General features: G+C 48.0%; 2 protein-coding genes across 2 annotated transcripts in view; both read left to right on the forward strand.

The window, feature by feature from the left end:
* The window catches only part of LOC143314504 (uncharacterized), a 31,905-nt gene extending 19,773 nt beyond the window's left edge, over positions 1-12,132 (forward strand). Inside the window, exons 38-60 of the mRNA XM_076721570.1 lie at positions 214-324; positions 420-530; positions 612-722; positions 1,239-1,349; positions 1,627-1,737; positions 1,833-1,940; positions 2,627-2,737; positions 3,411-3,521; positions 5,225-5,335; positions 5,556-5,657; positions 6,080-6,184; positions 6,360-6,473; positions 7,928-8,032; positions 8,480-8,584; positions 8,710-8,817; positions 9,432-9,542; positions 9,707-9,823; positions 9,943-10,053; positions 10,225-10,329; positions 10,438-10,542; positions 10,616-10,720; positions 10,972-11,064; positions 11,848-12,132. Of these exons, the coding sequence (XP_076577685.1) occupies positions 214-324; positions 420-530; positions 612-722; positions 1,239-1,349; positions 1,627-1,737; positions 1,833-1,940; positions 2,627-2,737; positions 3,411-3,521; positions 5,225-5,335; positions 5,556-5,657; positions 6,080-6,184; positions 6,360-6,473; positions 7,928-8,032; positions 8,480-8,584; positions 8,710-8,817; positions 9,432-9,542; positions 9,707-9,823; positions 9,943-10,053; positions 10,225-10,329; positions 10,438-10,542; positions 10,616-10,720; positions 10,972-11,064; positions 11,848-12,132 (2,667 nt within the window). The remainder of the gene's footprint in view (positions 1-213; positions 325-419; positions 531-611; positions 723-1,238; positions 1,350-1,626; positions 1,738-1,832; positions 1,941-2,626; positions 2,738-3,410; positions 3,522-5,224; positions 5,336-5,555; positions 5,658-6,079; positions 6,185-6,359; positions 6,474-7,927; positions 8,033-8,479; positions 8,585-8,709; positions 8,818-9,431; positions 9,543-9,706; positions 9,824-9,942; positions 10,054-10,224; positions 10,330-10,437; positions 10,543-10,615; positions 10,721-10,971; positions 11,065-11,847) is intronic.
* The window catches only part of LOC143339691 (LIM zinc-binding domain-containing Nebulette-like), a 64,708-nt gene extending 47,395 nt beyond the window's left edge, over positions 1-17,313 (forward strand). The window contains 3 exon segments of the mRNA XM_076761070.1: positions 12,618-12,795; positions 14,628-14,761; positions 15,095-17,313. Of these exon segments, the coding sequence (XP_076617185.1) occupies positions 12,618-12,795; positions 14,628-14,761; positions 15,095-15,271 (489 nt within the window). The 3' untranslated portion in view covers positions 15,272-17,313.
* Positions 17,314-17,735: the final 422 nt, after the last annotated feature.

Here is a 17,735-nt window from a genome sequence, read left to right on the forward strand (position 1 = left end):
GATGATGCCGATTATGCGTAGTTTAGTTTTTGCTCCTTAAAATGACCAGAAGGCAATGATGAAGATTCCTGATTTGGTCGAACATCAGAGGAGCAGGTTCAGTTCTGGTCTTCAGTGATGTGCGTTCACACACGGTCCCTTAAAACAGCAGAACTTCACGTTTGTGTCTGAATTAATCTCAGCTCGCTCTCTTCCACCTGCTGCTGATTCCAGAACAAGTACAAGCAGAGCGGGAAGAAGTCCATGTCGTCCAGTTTGTACGCTCAGCTGCCGCAGACGGCCGAGACGCAGCTCGCTGCCAAGATGTCCGACCTGCAGAGCGAGGTGACACGCTGGCTCACACAGACTGGTTCACATGTGGATGTCAGCATGTCTGAAGGAGGTTGATGTCACAGCGTCTTCTGCGTCTTTCTGTCCAGAGTAAATACAAAGAGGACGGCCTGAGGAGCCTCTCGCAGAGCTTCTACTCTCAGCTGCCTGAAACCGCCGAGATTCAGTTTGCTAAAAGTGTCTCTGAGCTGCAGAGCGAGGTGAGGAGATTTTACTTTCTTTGCGATAAAAAGGAGGAAATGTTAGTTAAAACGGCGGCTAACAGCTGATGTTTCCTGCAGGCCAGGTACAAGGAGGCGAGCAGGAAGGAGGCGAGCAGCTGTCTGTACCACCAGCTACCTGAAACTCTGGAGACGCTACACGCTAAAGAGGCTACTGAGCTGCAGAGCCAGGTTCACCAGCACTCACATCAATCTGAAGTGCACTGCTGAAATGAGCATAAACACATCCAGGCTCTGAAATCTGACATGATGGATGTGCACAAGAAAAGAGTCATTCAGTCCGTTTATGACTCATAATCACATATTTAAGTCAGAAGAGTCATCCTGTTATCCAGATTTTAAGTGTTTTTTCACATTTTACCAGTTTCTATTCCTTGTACTTAATTAGAAATTAATGATCGGGGACTTGAATCCTGCTGCAGGTTGAAAATCCATCACAGTTAATGTTTAGTTTTGTGTAGTTTAGAGTTATTCTTCCATCCTGCTGGACTGCAGCTAAAAGCACCACGAACTTAAGTCCTCCAGGTCAACTCGAAGGCAGCGATGAGAAGCTGAAACGTTTCAGTTTCAGTGTCATGAGCCCGGTGTCCTCTCTGTCCTCTCTGTCCTCTCTGTCCTCTCTGTCCTCTTTGTCCTCTCTGTCCTCTCTGTCCTCTCTGTCCTCTTTGTCCTCTCTGTCCTCTGCAGCTGAAGTACAAAGAAGGAGGTAAGAAGGAGCGGAGCAGCAACCTCTACTCTGCGCTGCCCGACACCGAAGACATGAAGTTTGCTAAAGCTGTCATGGAGCTTCAGAGTGAGGTGGGTGGACGTTTACGAGGTGTGATCACACCTGAGGGTCATTTTCTCTCCTGCGTGCTGTGTGCGACGCTTTAATTCAGCTCGTTCAGTGTTGTGCTGAGTGAAGAAATGAACGAAACATGGACTCATCAGATGCCCAAACAAACAGCCATCAGTGTGTTTCCATGCACATCTGTGTGCTTGTTATGGACACAGCCCGTGTGTGTGTGTGTGTGTGTGTGTGTGTGTGTGTGTGTGTGTGTGTGTGTGTGTGTGTGTGTGTGTGTGTGTGTTGCAGAATAAATACAAGCAGAAAGGCAGACTGGAGATCAGCAGCAGTGTTTTCCACCAGATGACGGAGACCAACGAGACCGAGTTCGTGAAGCAGCTCTCTGAGCTTCAGAGTGAGGTGAGAGGTTTGTGTTTACAGAAACGGAAATAACAAAAAAAAATAATAAAAAATCCATCTTTCTACATTTCTTTTGGTTTGTGTTTGTCTTTTAGACAAAGTACAAGAAGGACAAAGAGGATCTGGCCAACACGTTATTCTCTGTGCTGCCTGAAACTCTGGAGACGCACTTTGTGAAGGAGATGGCGGAGACGCACAGCGAGGTGGGAGACGCTCTGTGGACCAGCGTCTGTGTTTGTTTTGTTCTGATTCATAATTGATCAAAAGATTCAGCGCTGAAGAGTTTGGTTGAACTTCTGAATCTAACTCGCAGCATGTGGCTGGAATCCAAACGCTGCTTCTTTTCTTTGTTTGTTCGTCGTTCATCACTAAAATATGACTTCATCCTCTCACGTCAGGGTCGTGTTTTACCTTCAGGAAATGAAGTTCACTGTTTGTTAGACGCCTGCAGGTCATTCAAGTCTTAATGTCTCAACAAACGTCCTTTAACATTTGGATGTCAGATCGTTCGTCTGCATTTGTCACAGTTAGTTTTATATTGTACAGTTTTATGTCATCAGCAAACAAGTTTATATTCGCGTAAACCACCAGCTTCAGTACCTCTGCTGTGCAGAAAAAGCACTGAATGGACACAGTCAGTGTGAAACCTGACAGCTGAATGTCTATTTCTGGTCTTAATAACACTGATTACAGAACAAACAAAACTGTTTTCATTTTAGAACCAGAAGGAAACGAGTTCACGGTAAAAAGCGACATCACACTTGAAGCAAAATGAAGAATTTATCCCTTTGTGCTGCAAAACTGTTCTAACATGGCGGTGAAGTTGAGACAGAAGGCGTCTGTTGTGTCGCTGTGCAGTTCTTGATCTGATGCTGCTTTCTGTCCCCAGAGCAAATACAAGGAGGCGGGTAAGAAGGAGCTGGTCCACTGTCTGTACTCTCTGCTGCCGGAGACCAAAGACACTCAGCACGCCAAGGAGCAAACTCAGCTGCACAGCGAGGTACAAACCTGAGGCGAACCACCTGCTTTAGTAAAGACAGAGGCTGTTTCAAGGTGCTTCGATTGTGACGTTGCTGCGAGAAGAAAGTCCTTTTCTACGTTTTGTTCTGAGAGATCTCTTTAAAGCTCGTTCTAGTCTGTGAGTAGAATCTCAGTTTTGTGTTAATTAGTGGAACAACAGCGTTTCATCTTCAACATGCTGAAAAATAGATTAATTCTAGTCCTTACACTGACATTTTGGTAAAAATACACTCAAATAATTCATGTTTCAGGGCAGAGTTTGAGCAGCTAATGAGAAAAACATTTGATAAGAAAAGAGAGGAAGTGAAAGGGCCTATGGGAAATGTGGTTCTAATTATAGTAGCACTAAACCTGGTATGAGATAGAGGTTGCCATCGTTTTGATCCATTTTGTAATGTTAGTCACACCGGAGCGTCTCGTTAGGGACGCGTCGACCCGTCTTTTCCTCCCCAGTACTCATTCTAATACTCCACCAATCAGCTGATATCACCAAGCCGATAGAAACACGTTTTTTTTCCAAATTAACGTTTGGCACAGATTCCAGGGATGGAATTGGTGGTCGTACTTCCTCCTTGAAAGAACGGGACCTTTGTTGTAATTCGGTTGGTGCTTGTAGTATTTTGCGCTGTAAAAAGTGACGTTGTGTGTTGCAGAAAGCCTACAGGGAGGAGAGCAAGAAGGAAGCCGGCTGCAGTCTGTACGCTCAGATGCCCCAAACCATCGAGACCGTGTTCGCTAAAGAGCTGACGAAGACGCAGAGCGACGTGAGTCTTCCTCTGTCACCTTCACTCTGTGACATGATCAGACAATGAATGAAAGTACATTACACCTGTAGCTCGGGCAAAAAAATCTGAAAATCCAGTAAAATAACTAAATGAACTGCGAGCAAACCAAACAAAGGCTGCATGTTTCAGGCAGCACCGCCTCACGTCTCCTCTTCATCCAAGGAAACCGCTGAGTAATCCTCACACGATCTTTAGAAAGCATCGGACAAACAGAAGAAACATTCCTACAGAAGAAAACCCTCCACTTGGTTTGGCCCGCTGATGTCAGCCGTGACATCACCATAAAACCAGCAGTATGTCTGTGTGTGTATGTGCTGTGATGTTAGCATAATGCTAACAAACAAACCCTGTGATGTAAAGAAGAGTTCTCACCCAGTTTGATCCCAAGATCTCAGTTTACCACACACACACACACACACACGCACACACACACGCACGCGCACACACACGCACGCGCACACACACGCACAGGGAGTGTGTTGGTGTTAGGATCATTTTGTTTGCTGAGGCATGAACACAGAGAGCAGCTGTGTCGAGCTCTGCCGCCTGAGGACACAGACACTGACCTACTGCCCGCACACACACACACACACACACACACACACACACACACACACACACACACACGTTTCACAGCATCACTGCTAAACACTGACACCTCTGAAAACACCACACGAGCTTTTTGATGCAGCTGTTTATCGATCCTGAATTCTTCGAGATGGAGGGAAGTTGTCCGCTCTGATGAGTCGATCAGTGACGGCGAAGCAACAAAAACACGTGGAAGTGAGGATGACATCTCCTCCAGCGTCAGACCCTCGTCTCTTCTGTCGTCTGTGGGATAGTAATCAATGTCAGGTGAATGATGAAGAAGCACCATAACTAGAGCCGATCACAGCGCTCACACCGACCAATCAAACGTGAGTGAAAAGCAAATCTGGTGCGTTCAGGTTCCCCCACCGTAGCCACCAGGAAGTGGTGTAGCTTCAGTCTGATGGACAGATGGAGCTTGTTGTCGGCGTCAGTCGGCCCCGAGGGCAGAAAATCCCAGCTCGGGGGAAACTGGGACGCTGGCCTGATGCTTTCTGGTTTCGTGTCTGTTGACCGAGCAATGTGACGTTAACTGGAGCGTAAAACGTCGACTACCTAGACAACAGCAGCCCAGACCGTCCCGCTGTCTGCCAAACACGTGATGAGAGGCACCGCTGAACGCTGTGCGGTGCCTGATGTCAGCAGACAGACCCGCCCGTCACTGTGAACATCACAGCTTTGTACTGTGAAGCTGCTCTGTAACACCTGCTGAAGGTCCACCGACCGAAACCTCGCCAGCTTTTCACAGATTCAGGGAAATGTCATTATTTAAACTAAAGCCAAACACAGAAAGCAGCAGGTTTGTTTTTCAGGCCTTTTAATCTTCACTCAGTTTAATGTTCGTCTCTGCGTCATGCAGCGAGTTTCTCATTTTCACAGTTGGAAGCTGCTCGTCTTATTTTTAGGCGAACCAACGAACCAACGAGCGTGTTTCAGCCGTTATTCGGCACCAGGCTGAATGAGTCATCAGTTGTTTTCTCTCACCATCCGTCATGTTAATTTTTCTTTATTTAACTGCCTCCGCCTGCTTTCTCTGGCCTCTCGTTCACTTCTTCTTCTTCCTCCTCCTCTTCGTCTCCTCGGTGTCTCTGCAGAAGTTCTATAAGGAGAAGTTTAATCGAGAGAAGGGGAAGTCCAGCTACACCAACATGAAAACACTGCCGGAGGTGGAGCACGCCATGGAGGTCACCAGGAACCAGAGCGATGTAAGGGCACACACACACACACACACACACACACACACACACACACACACACACACACACTGTACCTCTCAGAGAAACAGAACAACAAAAACAAGCTCGTCACGTCAGACTGCAGCAGCCAGGCCGGAGCTGTTTGTGTGTTTGATGTCGGCAGGTTAATCAGCTCGTCACTGAGCCCTGAAGACGTTGCATTTGTCATTTGTGTCTCTGCTGGTCTCAGGTCAGCTACAGGAAAGGAAAAGAGGAGCTGCATCACTACAACACGGCGGCAGACAGGCCGGACATCGTCAACGCCACCAACGCTGCTAAACTGGCCAGTGATGTGAGTCTGTGTGTGTGTGTGTGTGTGTGTGTGTGTGTGAGTGAGTGTGTGAGTGAAACTTTGTGCCACCCAACACTAACTTCCATGACAACAGTCCTGTTCTCCGCTGATTAATTATAGAAAATGTTCTGCTCAGCTGGCGTTATGTAAGAGAGTCCTCTGCATGGGAAGGAGGTGTGTGTGTGTGTGTGTGTGTGTGTGTGTGTGTGTGTGTGTGTGTGTGTGCGCACGCGCTCAGACTTTTTCTCAGCAGAGAGTGTGTTGGAGTGTGTGTCCGCATGCATTGTTGTTATGTTGGTGTTTGTGCATCTTTTAAATGTGTTGTTTGCTCGTTTGTGTGTTGTTTACATTCATATACATCGTTGTGTGTGTGTGTGTGTGTGTGTGTGTGTGTGTGTGTGTGTGTGTGTGTGTCTCCACAGGTTGCCTATAAGAATAACACCAAGCTGCCAGTTTACAGTGACAGCTCTCTTCTGGCCAGAACTGACATTCAGCACGCCAAGGAGGTGTCCAAACTGGCCAGCCAGGTGACACACACACACACACACACACACACACACACACACACACACACACACACACAGCATGCACTGGGCAGATGATCTCACAGTGTGTGTGTGTGTGTGGGTGTCTGCGTGTGTGTGTGTATGTGTGTGTGTGTGTGTGTGTGTGTGTGTGTGTGTGTGTGTGTGTGCGCTGCAGGTGAAGTATAAGGAGAGCTTCGACAGACACCTGAAGGGACAGAGGCCTCGTTACAACCCGCTCGACTGTCTGTCCTTCAAACACACACAAGCTGCTGCCGCTCTGGCCAGTCAGGTGAGTGGACATGTGGTCACATGACTTAAAGGTCATTTCAGTACGTTGTTCTGCTTCCTAAACTACCAAACCTGTAAGTGTGGGCGATGCCTCCTTGATGTGGTGAACTCAGCTGGTCTTCAGATGTCTTCTTCACAGAACGAGGACTCTGGATTTTGTCCCCTCTGTCTCAGAGCAGGGTGGAGGACGTGAATCACCGTGCGGGCCGGAGGAGCGATTACACACAGTCACTGAAAGACACAAAAGACGTCTCTAACGTGAAGTAACCTGGAGCTGGAGGCGAGGCCCACGTCCTGCTGAACAGACGCTCGAGCTTTGGTCCGTCCTGCTCAGACACATTCAGACAGGACGGATCCACTGAGACGAAGCAGCGACGTTTTGTCTTTTGGACCAAAGATCAATGTGTTTTCATGTCCTCGCGTCCTCCCGTGTGTCCTTCAACGTGACGTGTTTGAGTCAACAGATTTGTTGATTTGTTTTCTCCAGTTCACCTGAAGATGCTTTGTCTTCTGTTCAGGCATCGAGATAAACAAGAGGAACAAACTATCCGTTAGAGTGTGTGTGTGTGTGTGTGTGTGTGTGTGTGTGTGTGTGTCTCATTCACTTTGACTCACACTCTAAAACTCGGTCTGTTGTGTGGGCGTAACCATGGCAACCTTTGTAAGGCAAATGGAGAGGAATTGCAGGATGAGAGCTGGAGAAGTAGCAGAGGTTACACACATGCCCACGCACACACACACACTCACACACACGCACACACCCACACACATGCAGTCACACAGCAGCTGAACAGACATACACACATGCAAACACACACGCACACACACACACACACACACACACACACACAGCCACGGTTCAGTTTTAGCCGCTCGGTGCCCACACAGCCTCAGAAAAGAGCCTTTCCCCTGCACAGCGTTACGTAACGGCTTGTTGTGTTGAACGCTGCCTGGTGTTCAGGAACGCTGCACGTTCACTGAGAGCCGCTTTCAGAAAAGCCTCTTACCGAGCAGAGACCCTCAGCATGGCGATGCGCGGCCGGCGCTCTGAATGCGGCTTTTCAGCGGAAGAATTTGGCCGAAGTGGCTCAATCTGGAACGGACCGTGGCACCAAAACATCAGAGGAGTGAGGATGTGTGAGGAAACCCGATGAAGAGTTTACTGAGCAGAACAACACGACCCCAAGTGTTCAGGGACGGATTCACTGCTCGCCGCCATCTCTGTCTGCTGCTGAGCCACAAAGTCCTAATGTTAGCAAAGATGGAGGAGAGAGCAGGAAGCGGCACGATGCCTCTGAGTCACAGGCTGTCAGTCAAGTCCACATGAAGCCGTGAAATATCCTGATCTGCCCTTTCTGCTGCTAACGCTGTTCAAACAGCTCAGAGCGCCTCACCTTCGTCACTTAGGAAAGACAGGAACATAAAACAGGTGCTGACTCCTCTTCTGTCCTGCAGGTGAAGTATAAAACCAAGCAGAACCAGAAACCAGAGGGTTCCTCAGACCTGCCCAACCTCCTGCAGCTGGAACACGTTCTGCACGCCAGCAAGCTGCAGAGTAACGTACGAGCTCCCCGTTCACCTGCCGCACCACACCAGCAACAAGCGCACTCACTAAAGTACTACACTTCAGCTACTTGTGCTGAGTATTTCCATTTCAGGCTACTTCACATTCAACATATTACTCCACCGCATCGACCGAAGAGGTCGAACTGCAGTGTTTCATCTGATGACCCCTCAGGGTTATCCTGTGACCCCTCAGACGAGACCGAACTAAACTGTGTGCAAAGTACTTCAAACTAGCTCCGCCTGTCACTGCACCACCCACTGTACACACTGATACAGCTGACCAACGTCACCATGATGATACACCAGTCACAGGGACAAAACCAGCGCTGTACGTTTGTTTTGCTGCTAATACTCCAGTACTTTAGTAGGATTTCTCATGCACTGTGTGTGTCTGTGTGTGTGTGTGTGTGTGTGTGTGTGTGTGTGTCCATGTGTGTTCAGGTGGAGTACAAGAAGAAGTACGAGCAGACGAAGGCTCAGTACCACATCGCTCTGGACACGGCAGAACAGCTCCACCACAAGGAGAACGCAGTGCTGCACAGCCAGGTCTCACACACACACACACACACACACACACACACACACACACACACACACACACACACACACACACACTCGTTCCTCTTCCTCTCCGTTCATACATGCGTGACGCGCTGTGTTTGACGCTGCAGGTGAAGTACAGGGAGGAGTACGAGAGGAGCAAAGGTCGCTCTCAGATGGAGTTCGGAGACACTCAGACGTACAGAGTGTCCAGAGAAGCCCAGAGGATGCAGAGCGAGGTGAGGACGTTCTCTCAGAACCCTGCAGGCCGTTCTCCCGCCGCTCGCTCTCACGCGCTCTGATGCAAACGGCTGAAATGTGAGCCTCTAGAAGACGACGATGCTCAAAGAGTGTGTGTGTGTGTCTTTCTCTGCGCACACTCACTGGACACGTCCGCCCGTCTCTGTGCTCCAGCTCCAGCTTGTCTCTGTTCCAGCGGTTCTCCAGCACCGGCAGAGGACACACACACACGGCGCGAGGCTGCGTCACGCACACACAAGTGAAAATAAGCGCAGAGTTAATTTGAAAGACAGATAAAAGCCGCTCGTCAGATGAATAAACCATCGCCGGCTTGATTGACGTTCACTGGATTACACAAAAAAACAGGAATAGAAATGAAGATTTCTGTTTTTGCAAATGAAACATTCATATTGAGTTCAGATGAAACTGCATAATCGTCCTTTTTTCTATCAGAAGAATTCTCTCAGGGTCACTGAATACACACAGTTTCACTCTCTCTCTGTGCTGTGTGTGAAGCTCTCTCTCTCTCTCTCTCTCTCTCTCTCTCTCTCTCTCTCTCTCTCTCTCTCTCTCTCACTCTCTCTCTCTCTCTCTCTCTCTCTCTCACACACAGAGGGAGTATCGGAGGGACTATGAGGAGCAGATAAAGGGGAAAGCTTTGGTTGATGTAGACCAGACACCTGGATACCTGACAGCCTGCCACGCCAGCAGCCTGCTGAGCGAGGTCACACACGCGCGCACACACACACACACACACACACACACACACACACACACACACACACACACACACACACACACACACACACACACACACAGATCTGGCAGAGACGACACACAGGAGTTTAGGAGTTGTGGCTCATTTTGTCGTCCTCTCTCTGCCTGTAGAAGGCGTACAGGAAGGACCTGGAGCAGGAAGTGAAGGGGCGGGGCTTATCTGGCATGGGCCTGGAGGAAACACCTGAGCTGCTGAGGGTTAAAAAAGCCAATCAGATACTGAACCAGGTAAAACACACATACACAGCCTTTAAAAGTACAAGTGATCTGACTTTAGCCTGAGTGTTGATGTGTGTGTGTGTGTGTGTGTGTGTGTGTGTGTGTGTGTGTGTGTGTGCCACCTACAGAAGGAGTACCGCAGGGATCTGGAGAGGGAGATTGTGGGTAAAGGGATGGAGCTGAGCGCAGACGTCCTTGAGATGCAAAGAGCCAAGAGAGCCTCAGAGATCCAGAGCCAGGTGTGTGTGTGTGTGTGTGTGTGTGTGTGTGTGTGTGTGTGTGTGTGTGTGTGTGTGTGTGTAAAAAACATGACTGAAAAAATGAAAATTAACCTGAAATAAATGTTATTCAGCAGTGTTGACTGTGTGTGTGTGTGTGTGTGTGTGTGTGTGTGTGTGTGTGTGTTGCAGAGGTCCTACAAGCAGACGGAGCAGCTCAGAGAGAACTCATACGGGACGGTCACAGACACTCCTGAACTGCTGCATGCCTCCTACCTCAAAGACATCTACAGCCAGGTGTGTGCGTGCGTGTGCGTGTGTGTGCATGTTAATACACATCTAAGAAGGGGACGTGGTCGCAGCCTCAGGACGCTGCTTTCTGACTGGTTCCTCCTCTCCTCACAGAAGAAGTACAAAGACGAAGCGGAGCGTCTGAAGGGAAGCTACAGTCTGCTGTCAGAAACCCCCGAGATGGAGCGAGTGCGAGCCAACCAGAGACACGTCAGCTCGGTGAGTGCCGTGAGAGCGCCTTTCACGCCGGGACACTGCAGTGTTTCTGAAGCTGCTCTCTGTCGCCCTCTAGCTGCGCTACAGCTGGGACTCCAAGCTGATGAGGGGCCTGATGTCTTCGGTGACGGAGACGCCAGAGATCGTCCTCGCCAGAGAGAACGCCAAGAAGATCAGTGATGTACGCACACGTGCACGTTAGCTCGTACGCTAGCTAGAACGAAAGGAAGTGCAGGCGCAGATGTGGGTTTTTAGGGTTTGTTTGCAGAGTTTGAGAATAAGTCTGTGGTAACAAAGTGGGAAAAACATTAGAAGAGTCTTAAAACGTTCTGGAATCTCAGTCTTTGACCAAGAAATCAGGACGTTTGTGACGAACAGCTGAGCTACGCTGAGGTCGGCTGGTGTTGACGAGCTGCTGCTTCCTGCGTTCAGGTGCAGTACAGAGAGGAAGTGGGACGTGGCACCGCTGTCATGGACACACCTGAGATGGAGCGAGTCCGGCGCAACCAGGAGAACATCAGCTCTGTGAGGACACACACACACACACACACACACACACACACACACACACACACACACACACACACAGAGTAATGAGTGTGAAAACAGATAATGTGTAAAGAGCAGAACGATAGTCAGGGAGTGTGTGAACGGAGTGTGTGTTAGCAATACTGGATGTGTGTTGTTGTGATGACCCAGAACGAGTGTGTGTGTGTGTGTGTGTGTGTGTGTGTGTGTGTGTGTGTGTGATGTCATTAGCAGCTGTTAGTGGACTGTGCAGAACAATCATCCATTCAGAGGACAGAACGGGGCCCCACACACACACACACACACACACACACACACACACACACACACACACACACACACACACACACACACCAGCTCTGGTGTCATGGCGACCAGGCCAGGTCACTATTGGCAGCTTTTCCAACACTCCATCTCTAATGAGTTCATGACCTTTCTTTGTGTTTGTGTGTGTGTGCGTGCATGTGTGTTGCCAGTGGACCTTTTTCACAGCAGACATTTTGGCTCGACCTATCAGGAGAAGCACAGGTGTAACTGATAACATGAAAAGCGGCTGCATTCCATTTAGGTGAGCTGGTTTCAGGGTGCACACTGTGACGACTCACCGGGACACTTGATGGAGCCGAGCCATCGGGAACAAAATGTGTTTCCTTGCTCTTCCTGCCGTCACGAGTCGCTCACCACCTGAAAGACTGTGAGCTCTGATTGGTGGAGGGCTAACGTGTAGTCTGCCATGATGACGCCGTATGACGGTATATTTCCTGTCTGCGTTCCCGCCAGGTGAAGTACAAGCAGAGTGCAGTGAAGGCCACCAGCATCGGAGTGACCCCAGAGCTTCAGAGGGTCCGACAGAACCAGGAGAACATCAGCTCGGCAAGACACACACACACACACGCACGCACACACACGCACGCACGCACACGCACACACACATACACACACACACACACACACACGCACACACATGCACGCACATGCATACACGCACATGCACACATACACACACGCTTATTTCTCCGATCACATGTCAGCTCGTGTCTGATGCATGTGTGTGTGAACAGGTGAAGTACCAGCGCGGGCTGCAGGACGTGAGGGGGCGGAGCTGCACCGAGCTGGACACACCTGAGTACAGGCGTGTCAGGAGGTCACAGGACACGGTCTCCATGGTAGCGCCCTGGTTGTGGTGGGAGGAGCTAACACGAGTGACGTGGCACCTCGGGTGGGACTGACGCACCGCTGCTAACAGCAAACACCAGACAGCATGGAGGACAGAGCAGTGTGTGTGTGTGTGTGTGTGTGTGTATGTGTGTGTGTGTGTGTGTGTGTGTGCGTGCGTGCGTGCGTGCGTGCGTGCGTGCATATTAATAATAAAAGATCTTACAAACATTCCCTGTGTGTTTATTGGCTCACTGACTAAATGCACCCTGACCTGTGTGCGTGTGCGTGTGCGTGTGTGTGTGTGTGTGTGTGTGTGTGTGTGTGTGTGTGTACTAAATGTTTGTGGGATTCCCGTGATGCTGAAGGTTAACAGGTTTTTATTCCCCCAACAGGCCAAGTACCATGAGGACTTCGAGCGGACGCGTGGCCGAGGCTGTACGCCAGGATTGGACGATCCCAGCATGGAGCGCTACCAGAGAGCCAATCAGATGATGGGAGAGGCGGGCTACAGCAAAGGCATCCACCCCCAGGGGATGGAGATGGACAGACGACCAGGAGGCATCATCGTAGGTCAGTGACAGCGAACTGTGTGTGTGTGTGTGTGTGTGTGTGTGTGTGTGTGTGTGTGTGTGTGTGTGTGTGTGTGTGAGTGTGTGTGTGGGATGTTCAGTCTGCCCTCTGATTGGATGCTCATTCAGTTGGTTACATTGTAAACATTTACTCTTCTGTTTTGTGCTTAGGTTTGGTGAACTTCTACTTCCTGCATACAGTGTGTTTCACAATAAAAGCATTTCAGAAATACATTTTGAAGTTAAGAACCTGTTTTTGTTTTTTGTTTCTTTTTTTTGTTTGTTTGTTTTTTTTTTGCCGAGCAGACGTCTCGGTCCTCTCTCTGCTGCTCTCTGGGCTTCCAGGCTGTTTTGATGTGTTAACCTGTACTGTTTTCAGGTGAACAGATCAAACCTCCAGCTCTGACTTTTCTGGTTTTATCTATGTTTTCTTTGATAATTATCTTCTTTCATGTGAACCACAGCACCTGATTGATGTTTGCTCAGGTGAGACTGAACTCTAAACAGGAAGTCACTGTGTTCGTTTCTTCATGTGGAGAAGGAGCAGGTGTTTTTAGTGGTGCACATGTTGGATTATCACAGTGTCAGTGTTCCTCTGCCTCCTCTCTGAAGACCTGAAGGTGTGGAGGACAGACCCCGGCTCTATCTTTGACATTGACCCTCTGGAGGACAACATCCAGTCCAGGAGCCTCCGCAGGATGTCCGGTAGCTCACCTGCTCCCTCCTCCACCTGCAGTAACAAGCCTCCAGTGGCTCCTTTAGAAAAACGTGTTATATGGATTTAATTTACCACAACAGAAGCATGAGATGTGTGATCCTGTGCCACTTTAATTAACTGCAGAGTGGAAGGTCAATGGGAAACCTTTGTTTTTGTTTATTCACGTTCTTCCTGTTGTTTTCTTTTCGGGCTTTACACACCAGTTAATTAGCATGTTCACAAAACGTTTAAGTCATGTGATCCCGCAATAATTAGTAGAATTCACTGTTCGGTCTGATTTTCTCAAGGTCAACAAACCCCATGTTCATACAGCAACAAATGTGGATTCATCCGCCGCTAAAAATAGTCCCAGACAGATGCTCTGTTTCCTCCTGTTTGATAAAAATACCGTGAGCGGGTGATAAAATTTAAACGATATATTTGTGTTTTTAAATGTTGACAGTAGGAGCCAATGGGCTTGAGGATGAGAGCCACAGACAGGAAGTCAGACAGGACTGAGAGACGGACCGACTGCTGCTTTGGGATTTGTTGACCATAAGAAAAATGTAGAATATCATCAGTCTGTGTCATTAAAGACATGATCAGTTGATATTGATGATCTGAGTTTGATCAAAGTTCTTCTCTCCTCTTCGTCTGCTCACTTTTCTTCCTCTTTTCCTCTCCTGTGTGTTTGTTCTTGTGCTGCGCTGCCTCCTGCTGGTGGCACCCTGTCAGAGCGCAGGCTGAGCAGGCAGCACTCCCAGCAGTCTCTCACCCACAGCCAGGCTCAGTCCGTCAGCTCGCTGACCTCTGACCTCTGGGACCGCAGCAGCACCGGAACTCCTGGTATCTTCGCTCGTGTCGTCTTCCTCACTTTGACTCACGATAGCAGGATGACAGACGCACGCTGGCACGTGTTTGTGATCCACCATGTTTGAAGTGTCTAATCCACAGCTAAAACGGACTAACGCACCGTCTTCTTACGGGTCGTGTTGTTTAACAGTTTGAATCACGAACGTCTCTGATGTTTCTAAAATTCACAGCGTGGTCACAGCAGACGAGGCTCCTCAGCTGTCAGACAGTTGAATGAGACGTTTCACTCGCTCTTCCTCTGTGTGTCTTTGTCTCTCGCCCAGCTCCAGTCCTTCCTGGAGCTTATCATCAGGGCGTCCAGATGCAGCAGCAGCAGCAGCAGTATCACGGCTACATGCACCAGACCAGCATGTCGTCTGTCCGATCCGTCACCTCCCCGCCGCACTCCACCTCTATGGTACGCTCCTGCTCACAGCGAATCTCATGCATTAGCCTGCATTAAGACGACTAGACGAGTCTTTTATTCAGGATCCCATCACCAGCACTGCTGTTCTGTTTACTGGATGATCCTGGTCGCTTGATCTTTAGTTTCTATCAAGTGTTTTAAATGCTTCATTTTCCAGCCAAAGTGACACTGACACAAAGTCAAAAGCATGTCACTGTCGAACGTGTCACTGTATGTTGTGATGTCCCTTCACTGGAGCTCAGACTGGAAGTCTATGGGCAGGTTCATGAGTCCACACAGGACCACATGTCAAAGTCTGACCTGTCGCTGTCATGTCGTTCGCAGCGGGTTTACCGGGCGCTGTATGACTACGCAGCTCAGGACCACGACGAGGTCTCATTCAGGGACGGCGACGTCATCATCAACGCTCAGCCCATCGACGAGGGCTGGATGTACGGCACCGTGCAGCGAACCGGCAAGTCTGGCATGCTGCCGGCAAATTACGTGGAGTGTTGCAACTAGAGGAGGGAGGAAGGAGGCAGAGGGAGGACGTCAGGCGGTGAAATGTCCAGAGTAAAATCCACCCTCACTGTTATAACCTCAGCAGGCGTGATGTTCTCTGCGTTTCAGGGATCATTTCCAGCGTTTCTGGCCAAATGTACACAAAGTGACGTCACATCCAGATGTTTCCAGGCGTTCAGGTGGATTTAAAAAGCAGAAAACAGTTCACTGATTTCACACTTTGGCGGTAAAAATCAAGTTTTGGTGTCAGACACAGATTCATTCAGGAAGCGAAGGAAATGACTAATTGCTGGAATACAGTGAACATCACAGACTGCTGACACCAGCTGACAGAATATCTGAGGGTGGAGGTCTCATGTCGAGGAGAGAAAAGCTAGAAGTCTCGCATGCTGTGCTAAGTTACGTCAAATTTTACGACTGGAGGAGGAAATAAGAGGAAGGATGCATGAAGAAAGAGGGTGTGACCGAGGAGGAACATCTCAATTTTTAACGGCCTGCAAGAAACTATGAGACTGTAGGTTCAGATTATATCAGCAACTCATGCAGAATATACAAAAAATTAGTAAGAAAACCAAAATCAATTCAGTCTGAGTGTCTGGTTTGGACGTTTCTGAGTCTGCTGTTTGTCCGTCTTTTTCTTATCGTCAGCAAATCTCATTTAAAGACAAAACCAGCAGAGAGAGTGTGAATCTGGAAGATCTTCATCCTCTGAGCCTTTGAGCTCCATTAAGAACACATCAGTGAGCCTCACTGTTGTTCCTTCATCACCATGAACACACACACGCGCGCGCACACACACACACACACACACACACACACACACACACTCCCCGTCCTGCTGCCACAAACACTCACTACAACAACAAATGGGAGCTGTTTTTAAAGGTTTACCTCTTCAGGAGGAGCCAATGAGCATGGAGCTGAGAGCCTCAGACAGGAGGTGAGAGACGGACTAACGTGTTGTTTTTTAAATTGGATTTTTCTGACAATGAGAAACATGTTGAATAACACCAGACTGATCCTTTAAGGAGCAGAGGAAGGAAAGACATTCAGACCTGTCTTTAGGGATGGGAATAAGGAGGAAAGGGGAGAAACTCCAGCTAAAAACTGAAAGTTCTGCTTTTCATGGCAACGATGCAGCCAGAGGAGGGAGGGAGGACAGAGGATGAGTGGAGGAAGTTTGTGATTAACAGGAACACAGTTTAGAGATCTCTCCAGTTTAATCGTTTATTTCTCCTGAGTTTTAATTCACGTCCAGGTGAGTGTAGTTTAGTTTTCGACTGCTGAGTCTGTCCCACAGAGAGATCACACGGCTCCAGTTTCAGACGCTGACCTCGGTGTTTGTGAAGGACTTAACTAACACACTGTGTCTTTCTGTTTCTTCTGTCAAACGAGTTGTTTTTATTTTTTATTTTTAACGATAAGTAAAGGTTTCCGCGTCACGTGCTGTCCAGATCATTTAACCTCCACACAGTAACAGTTTACTGGACTGAAGTCTGAGCAGACTGTGTGAGTACGTCAGGCCTTGAGATTCCTGTATGTCGCAGACTATTTTGATACCCGGGCTCCGGTTTATGTTTTGGAAAGATATATTTTACTCTTTTACTCGTATGTATCCAGTACGTTGTGTTTTTAGGGTTTGTTGTCTTGCTGTGTGGATTGCATCCTGGTCATGTATTGAATAAAAACACGAGTTGTCATTTTAGCCTGAGAGCATTTTCTATTTCGTATGTTTGACTTCATAAATACTAGATGCAATAGGATATAATTTACTGAGTATTCATTTGTTCACTGTGTTGATTTTGGAGGAGGCACTTTGTGTCATTTTATATATCCTTTTATTTTCTGGCATTGAGGATTTTTGGCTTCTGATGTCACCACTGTAACGTTTTGAATCACTTTGTATGTCATCACAGATTATACTAAGTTTATTTACATATTATTTGAAATTATATATCACTCAGTCTTGTTTTTGCTTTTTTTTTCCTTATGATAATTGAAGTGTGTTACATGTAGTAGAAATAAAAACAAATAATTTGTCAGCAGAAGTGTGGTTCTTCTTCTTCAGAGTCTCAGTCTCAAGTTGATCAATATGTTTGTGTATTGACTATTCTTGGATTCATGAGAAGCAAAATAAATTAATTACGGACATTTAAGAGCCAGAATAAAATAAATCAGTGGAATGTTTGTTGTGTTTACGAACATACACCGATGTAGACAAACCTTACAAACGTCGGAAATCATTTTAATTGCTTTCAATTTCTTGATTCCAGTCTTTTATTTTGAAATTTGAAGCAGGAGCTCCCCTGTAATCAGTCACACGGGCTGAGCCTTTCCAGCTTAATATTTATTCGTTTTAGAGTAAGGGGGGAATTATAATAATATATCATGGGCAAAGTCTGGCATTTTAGCAGCATTCATGAAATAAACTTAATTTTTTATTCGGCTTTTCTGGACAGCATAT

This window comes from Chaetodon auriga, chromosome 21 (genome assembly GCF_051107435.1).
Source record: "Chaetodon auriga isolate fChaAug3 chromosome 21, fChaAug3.hap1, whole genome shotgun sequence".
Taxonomy (NCBI): Eukaryota; Metazoa; Chordata; class Actinopteri; order Chaetodontiformes; family Chaetodontidae; genus Chaetodon; species Chaetodon auriga.